The following is an 8,898-nucleotide window of genomic DNA, read 5'->3' as shown; positions in this document are numbered from 1 at the left end:
TGACAAACAGTTGGGTATATAATAAATATTCGTTATCTTCACCTTTTTCATTCAGGAAACTTTTATGCTTGTATTTATGCCAATGTCAACCATAGCTGCTTATACGAAAAAAAATTCTAATGGAAAGTTAGCGTTTATGTACCATTTTTTTTCTTCTGATAAATGCATGCATAACGCTTGTTAGACTCTATTTGTTTCCTGTATAGCTATTTTTCTTTAAGTTAAACAACTTTAAGAAAAAGAGAAAATTATATGATCTTTATATGAAATGCTTTAGGCTTATCCTTTAAGAATTAAAATCCTTATCAATGAAATAGGTGAAGATAACAAACAGTGACCATCTCAAAAGACCTCCAACAACACAAATCTGTGAAATGGGCATAAAAGCATAGGCCTCTTGAAATTCAACAATTAATATGATTTAAAAATTTCAAAACCGGATGGGTATGCTCAGTAGCTATGGATAATCTTGACAAATCTCAAAAAGTGATAATATATCTACAAAATGTAATGTTTTAATTGATAAAATAAGATACAGTGATTTAAAACTTTTATTTCAGTATCATGTCTGTACGTTTGCACAGATTCAAATCAATCTCAGTCATAAACATAATATGATAAAATTTCCTTTACCTTGTACATATCGTTATTATTATCTGCGTTTTTTTCCATGGCAAAACCTAACTACAAAGACTATAAGCAGGATAACTAATAAATATTCTATAGAATCTGTTGTATAATAATTGAAGTTTAACTATTATGGATACAGCAATAAGGAAACAGATCTGAAAGATATGAAATTTTTATCGAAAGCTTTCAAGTCATGTACAGATGTTCAAACATTGTTAAATATGCTTTCAACTTCTAAATTATGCATTTCTTTCTGAAGCAAAAACAAGTTTTATCATTTTTTAAGGGAAAACGTTTTTTTTTGCTCTGGGGGGTGGGGGGTTTGCAAATGCTCTATATGGTTGGTTCGACAGACGTAGAGCTTCCCTCCTGTCCCAATTTTTAACCATCGATCTTGTTTAAGGATCCGGAAGCAGTTTGAGACTTAAGTCAGAATTCGTACATTGAGTTTTGCTATAGAGAATATAAAATATAAAATTTGAAATGTGAAAAATAGTTTCAAGATTTTAATTTTGATTTTTCAATTTTAGTAAAAATAAATATCCATTTTATGAGTAACTGAAATTTTGATCCTGAGGCCTGGACTTTCACATAAAAAAGAATTGTTCATACTAAAAAGTAACCATGTGTTTTGATATTCTCCCTCATCGGCAAATTTTAAACAATTTCTTGATTTCTTTTGCAAACATACTGTCTAGGAATGCGTAAATAAATGGAATTGTGATATTGTTGATTATATACATCCGATACACAAACAAGACACCAGCTCTTAAAGAATCTGAAAATTGCTCCCAAAAGTTTGGATTTCTTGCTTCCATTAACATAATAATAAGTTTTGGGATATGACAGATTAGAAAAATGACGGTTATGAGCATAAACATAAGGGTAAATTTGTGTACAACTCTCCGATTATCTTTCTCTTTCCGTTGCCTTACACTTGACTTATGGGGATTTGATTTCCTGTTAAGTGTGAAATCTGTTGTAAAACTCGTTTCTTTTGTCTCAAAGGAAGTTTGAGAACATACACCGGATAATATTGTGTTGTCTGTCTCAATAGAATAGGTCTCATTTTCTGTGCAACTAATTGGATCATCACTGGCATGAGATTCTTCTATGTTCTTGGGTTGTTCCGAGTCCGAGAAGGCTTTTTTCTTGCATATGGTATTCATAAATGTGAAATGCCTGAGAATAGTATATCCTATTTTGGCATAAAGACAAATAAGTGCAATAATTATTGCAATTGCAGTTAGAAGAAGGACGCCTCCGAAGATCAGGGACCCTGTTTTGCTGACGGTCTTCAATCTGCTCCATCGTAGCCCAATGATCCCTTCTTCATCATTTGAAAATGGAACTGAACCATAAAAATGAGTCGTAGGTATAGCTAAAAGAAATGCTATTACAAGCCCTACAAACAGAGCAATTCTCTTCCATTTCATTGTCATTTGTTTTCCAAGAGGTTTACAAATCTTGCGGTATCTATGTACAGCAATTATCAAGAGAATCAAAATAGAAGTAAATGTTGTAAATGCTGCTAAGAACCACCATGTCTTACAAAGGTATGTGTTATTAAAATTGGCTTGCATTAAGTTAAGAGCGATTCCATATGAAGCACAGACGAAAGAGGCACACAGATCCGCTGTAGCAAGATATGGAATAAAATACCTCTCTTCTTTGTTGTCCTTCATTTTAACACCATAAATTAGGATAACAGTTAAATTTCCCACAAGACCTGCTAAAATATACAAAGACAAAAGCACGTTGTTCGGAATTAAACCTTTTGCTAACAAATTATTCCAAGTGTCCAATTTCTCAGATATGAACGTACCATTATCCATTTCTAAATGCCTGGATATTTGGCCTCAATACGATCTTCCTGGTTGAAAGCAGTTTTTAAAATTAGTTGCGCATGGTATCAAGACATTTCTCTCCCAGTAAAATGCATAGTCCAAAAAAAAATATATATCGCCGGGCTCTCATTTTTACGAAAGCCCAGAAGGCTCATTCGAGATTCGAAATACGAGATTCGAGATTCGAAATTCGAGTTTCGAGATTCAAGATCCAAACTAACCAACCAAAAGACGGTTTAAGATTCAATTACTCCCCTTTGCTAAGTTTTGACCTTCAAGAAATCATTGAATATATTCAAACCGAAGAGGTCATTTGATTATATTACAATGCAAGAAAGAGTGTAACAAGGTATTAGAAAGTGACCAGTGACTAATACGGGTTTCAAGTGTGCAATAAAACAAGTGACTAGCGATTAATGATAATTAGTAATACGGGTTTCAAAGTGGATATAGTTTGTGACAAAGGTGTAAGAACGTGACCAGTGACCAAGTTTGTGAAACCAAGAGACAGCTCCATAAGTACATGTATGGATGGCTGAAATATACATGCTTAAAAAAATTATGATTTCTCTTTGTTCAGGCCCATAGGAAATAATAAAATAAAAAAAACTGTAAAGCCCCCCCCCCCAAAAAAAAAAAAACCAAGGGGTTATCACGGTTATTAGACGTTATTTTTAAAAGGACAAAAGGACAAAGTTGCTATGTTTTCTATAGTAAATTATATCGGTAAAAAATATAAGGGGAATGTGGGGGGGGGGGGGGGGAGGGGGACGTGCCCAGGGTCCTATGGCTATGTTGTTTATTTTATTACAACGGTAGACAAATGTTCGGTTATCAATATTCAGTGTCAATCTTGCTATGCATGGGCAAAATAATTATATATTCGATAATTATTGATAAGGAAACCGCTCGGGTCTCGCAAGATACATAACCAATCAATACACAAGTTTCAATACATGATGTAATGGCCATAGAGAAAAAAAGATATGAAAGTATTTAATAATGATTAAAAAAAATATTTTAACAAAAAAATGCACCCTCTATACACCTTAAGGACTTTGAAAAAATCGTATAGCCTAAATGAGTACGTACATGTATTAAAATTACTTAGTTCATGTATGCCTTTTTAGTGTACACAGAAAATCTTGAAAGACATCGTAGTAGTGATAAAGAAAAATCGCGTTCGCTTTCCCAATGGTGTATATTCCATATAGGCAAAAAGGATGTAGCCTACACTTCATTTTCTTGATGCAAAAAAAAAAAAAAAAAAAAAAAAAAAAAAAAAAAATATGCATGTATTTGATTGAAAAATGGGGGAAAGTTGACCATAAATCTTATTCATTTACCAGTTACTAGAATATATTTTCATTAAATGCAATAAAAGTATTTTTAGCAATCCACACTTTTATGCCTATCCAATTTTTACAGTATACAAAACTTTTGATTTTTATAGCTGGTTAAATCTAAAATTGAAATGTTACCCTGAAGTCGACATCAGACTATTAAAAATGACATCAACAGGAGTCTACTAATATGTTTGGTTTAGTAGGGAGTCAAACATAAAACATTTTAAAAATTATATTTAGATTATTCAGTAAAGAAGTTTCCATAATTTCCATGCACTGTGTAAGGATTTTAAAATTTCTCAATTTTATTACAAGTGGTCATGAAGATTTTAATTTCTGTATCAGAAAAATATGTTTAAATGATTTATAATTATATTCACTGGAAAAATGACACTGATAGATGTCTCCAAGATCGCAGAAAGTGAGCCTCCGACCCCCGACCCCCTTCTATTGAGAGGGGGCGACTCCCTCCTTGCCTATCCGCAATTCGGCAGTAATGCGCTTTAGGTGAAATCTGTGACCTCACATTAGTTTACACATTAGCCAAAGGGAATATACGCCACTGTTTCCCAATATGAGAAATACATAAATACTGAGTTTTCAATTAAGGCTTTGAATACTTGAATTAATTTAAAAATCATATAAACAATACAGACTGGAATTTATTTTATTCCATATCAAATAGTTGATCAGTCTAACTGTACAAATTCACCCTTACATGTAATGAAATGTATCCTTAATTAAATTTCTGTGCAGTGTAAAGACGATCCTCAGCAATTCATATCAATAATATGTTCCTCCCTCATCAATGTTCATATTAAATAATTTATCGACATGCAATCTAATTTCGCAAGTCAACGATATGACTATACAATATTCTTTATATGTTATCTATTGTTTTGTTTAATGAGGAAAATAAGATTTTATACATATTTTACAAAACGTTACCCAAAATTCATTTGTATTTTGTTTTGATACATATAACATTTTTTCTTGCATTATTAATTATGCATATGACCCATTTGTTATCAATATATTCAGTGATTTCTTGATAGTAAAAACTTAATAAAGGGGAGTAATCAAATATTGAATCCGCCTTTTGATTGGTTATTTTGGATCTTGAATCTCGAATCTCGAATTTCGAATCTCGTATTTTGAAACTCGAATCTCGAATGAGCCTTCTGGGCTTTCGTACATTTTTGTTACAAAATAGGTCTTGGAGTGATGTTGCTGACTAGAATTCAGTAAGGATTTAAAAACTTACGTGATTAAAATGATTATATATTAACACTCATTTTCTTTCTGTTAAACAAACAATTAATGTTACTTCTCTGAACATCAAATGTCAAACAGATGAAAATACGTTTTTAGATGTTGTATAGATTATTGATTTTTTTTAAAATCACCTCTTAATTTTTTAAAATAGATTCAATCGTCACATTTCCTTCCGGTCATTCCTAATTTGATTTTTATTTCCTTGATTTTTTCCATACTAGTCTGATTTTCCTATTTTCTTTTTATATTAGAATAATTTGTTTCAATCCAGTTGACATTACACTTAAATTTAGTATACCTTGAAGTGAAATGTGAAGGGAAATTGTCTAGATCTTTTAACACTTTTAAAATAATAGAATATTAAATGATAATGAATAAATTTTATGACTAGCGAAGTTATACTTGTCAAAATGTGAAGATAACGAACAGTGATTAATCTCATAAATCCAGTAAACAAAACGAATCGTAAACAGGGCAAAAACACTGACTTTAATCACCAGAGTTGGGATCAGGTGCATAAGAGGAGTAAGCATACCCTGTTGACTGGTCACACGCGCCATGAGCCCTATAAATTGATCAGGTACCCCGTAGTCAAATCAAGAATGAAACCAATGACCTACCGAATGGTATCAAAAATGCCAGAGAAACTACGACCCAAACCTAGTTTGTAATTACAAATTATCAATAGATTTGGAACTGTAATCTAACTGAAAAATTCATTGAAACAATACAATTAATTGTGAGCAGATCAAACACGAACCTCTTAAATTATAAGATAAGGGGTCAGGTGCAGTGGAGTAGCTAGCATACTTTGTACCAGTAAAAACTTGTTATTGTCGGGAAACGGAAAACCCCAAGGACAATTCAGTGGGAAAATAATGGCCTAGCAATTTGTATAAAAGAGTCATTCGACGTAGCGACAGCTTGTACTTGCAAACAAGGTCATTGTATCGACCATATAATTTGCAAAATGTTGATTTAAATAAATTGGTACAATTTTAGTGGGTTCTCACACATTCCTGAAGTCATTCTTGAAATATATATAAACAAAATCAAGCATCATAACTTTAAACAGATGAATAATGATTTCTTTTTTTTCATTTTAAACATTATATTTTTGATTATAATTTTAAAAGGTGGTTGTGATTGCACCCAACACACCCCTTTGGCGACGATCTTGGTGCCTGAAATTTGGAGACATGAAGTTTAAACTTTTCTGAGTTTACCTTTACTCAATAGAAGGAAAAAAATCAGATTTCCAAATATCAGAAAAAAAATTTGAGGTGACACTCCATTGAAAGACAATTCTACCACATTTATTGAAGAGATCAAAGAAATGCCGCGGACATTATTCTCCAATAAATCACGAACGTCATCAAAAAAGTATCAGATCAGAAACACATGTCAAACCTGTACAGTTGAAATAAATATTTCACTGTAGAATCAAATACTTATTTAGACCATATCGATGTGTCGTCTTACACAGTCTAAACAACGTGTACATGTATTGTCTGAAACAGCTGATAAATATCCGTTTTTATGGCCAAGTGGGGCTGTTCCACGGACCTCCCCCATAACTGTTACACTCCATGATTTTACTGATAAAGCAATGAAATAGACAACTGATTTTGTTATTTTACATTTATAAAAATTAATCAATACATCTTACAAACAAATTTATAAATACTTAAAGGATATTTTTAATCCAATGAAAGCTGAAATCGTCTGCATTTTATGCAATTGATACAAGTAAACAAACAATTTGATCCTCTGGTGTTAAATGGAATAGCGAAATCGCGACATGGTGACCTAATTCGTTTCTCTATAGAGGAAACGATCAGCGGTATTTTAGAGCTGTTATAGAATAGAAATAAAGTCCTTATTGTCGTGAATGATGCAGGATAACCTCCTCGGTCTCGAAATGTTGTCTGAAATATAAAAGCCTCGGCTTACGCCTCGGCTTTTATATTTCAGACAACATTTCGAGACCTCGGAGGTTATCCTGCAACATTCACGATAACGCGGACTTTATTTCTTAAATAACGTATATATCGTTACAAAAAGAGTGGGGTGTTATAATGGTAACCTCACAATAAAACTTTATGATGTGATGAGTTCAACTTTTCTATGGTCAACTTCCCTTATGCATTTTGCAATATACTGTTATCACCTGCATATGGAGTTTATGTCTCCCATTTGATTTGATACGCAAGAGCATGCTCTACGTACGAACGATTTCTAAAACGAGGCAAGCTATTGTCGAACAACGTTAACCTGATGAAACAATAATATCCACAGTCTCGGATAAAATCTCTTTGCCTATATGTTATTTGTTCCTTTAGTTTAAAAAAAAATCTATATTAAATTAATAAACGTAAATAATTTACGTTAGACTCTAGTCTATAATGTCTTGGCTTTATTTTGAACAGGATGTTTGGTCTTAAATGAGTACTGACATCTATAGTTTATAAGGAGATAAATGGTTGATTCTACAAAATCGTGCTTTCTTTTTAGGAGGAAGGAGAGATCTTGCTTTAATTTTTTGCAGTACAATGCCTTTTTTTGGATTTCAATTTTTTTTTCTCAGGTTTTTATGTTTGATATTGTATAAGTGAGGCTATTCCTATATTTTTTTCAGTAAATATTACAAGAAGGTGTGACAATTTAAAAGATGTCTGATTATTTAAATGTCAGAAATTTACAAAAAGAGTTTTTAAAACGAAAATGAATCTTACAATAAATAAAGTTTGTAAATGATCATATAATTTGTATCGACTTCAAATAACACAGGGAAATTTGTTAGACTAATACCCTGTTTATACAGCGAGCTTTACTCATAAGCAAATGATCATCATATGAGTAAATATACTCATGTAAGCATATCTCGCTTTATAAACGCACTTATATATACATGTATGCAATATATCCTCCTGTAAGCATATTTGCACCTAGGCAGGGGCAGGTGCAAATCTGTTTACTCATATGCAAAATCTGTGGGGTAAATGGTTCATAGTGTTTCTTCATGGAGAAACATTTTCAGTAAGCCTTCTGCGAATTAAAAGAACAGTTTTTTAAAATTCTAAAATTCTCCAACCATTGTTCATCACTTAATTTTATATAAGCACATCATATTTAATTTAAATAATATTTTATTCACAGATGTAAAAGTGAATAGGATTGGGCAGCAGGCTCAGCCTATTTTAGCCCTCTCCCTACATCAAGGTCAAGGTGAATGCATAATAAATTAATAATTAAAGCAAAATTAAGAATGTACAAAAGAAGAAAGCAAAAAAAAAAAATGAACAAAGTAACAGAAAAGAAAAGAAGCAAAATTACAATAAAAAAAATAGGCAAGAGCACATCATCTCCGACTAGATGCTTTTTTCTAGGTTTCTTTTAATTTTTCACTCAATGACATACCATACAGTATTAAATCCTAATGCCTTACACATATGAAAGAATTCTTTTTCTCCAGTATTAGACCATTTTTATGGAAATCATGATAAAAAAAAATTAATAAACTGTAGATTATTAAATCATAGTAGATATAATGGTACGAGAACGCATAGTAAATTTACTTCTGCACACAGGAGCAAATTTGCTCATTAGTAAATATTTTCATGAGTAAATTTCTTGCAGTGTAAACAGAGTATTAGTAACTTCCAATGATGATACATGTAGTTTCATTCTAGCAATGAAGACAAAAGATACCCCGTAAATTTAATTTACAAGTTATGTACATTTTCTTTAACTCCTCGGAAAACCTTGCGTCAAGGAAGGCATATATAAAGGGATTTACA

The 8,898-nt window shown here is 31.9% G+C and overlaps 1 protein-coding gene across 1 annotated transcript; it reads right to left on the bottom strand.

The window, feature by feature from the left end:
- Window positions 1-1,274: 1,274 nt before the first annotated feature.
- Window positions 1,275-2,465, bottom strand: LOC133173898 (cholecystokinin receptor type A-like). The gene has a single exon (XM_061308966.1). It carries the CDS (start codon window positions 2,463-2,465, stop codon window positions 1,275-1,277), a length of 1,191 nt encoding a protein of 396 aa, XP_061164950.1.
- Window positions 2,466-8,898: the final 6,433 nt, after the last annotated feature.

Source organism: Saccostrea echinata, unplaced genomic scaffold, assembly GCF_033153115.1.
Source record: "Saccostrea echinata isolate AGI-Se365-2 ecotype Australia unplaced genomic scaffold, CSIRO_AGI_Sech_v1 ptg000056l, whole genome shotgun sequence".
NCBI lineage: Eukaryota > Metazoa > Mollusca > Bivalvia > Ostreida > Ostreidae > Saccostrea > Saccostrea echinata.
Note: the sequence above shows the minus strand (reverse complement) of the source record. Positions and strands in the feature narration are given on the sequence as shown.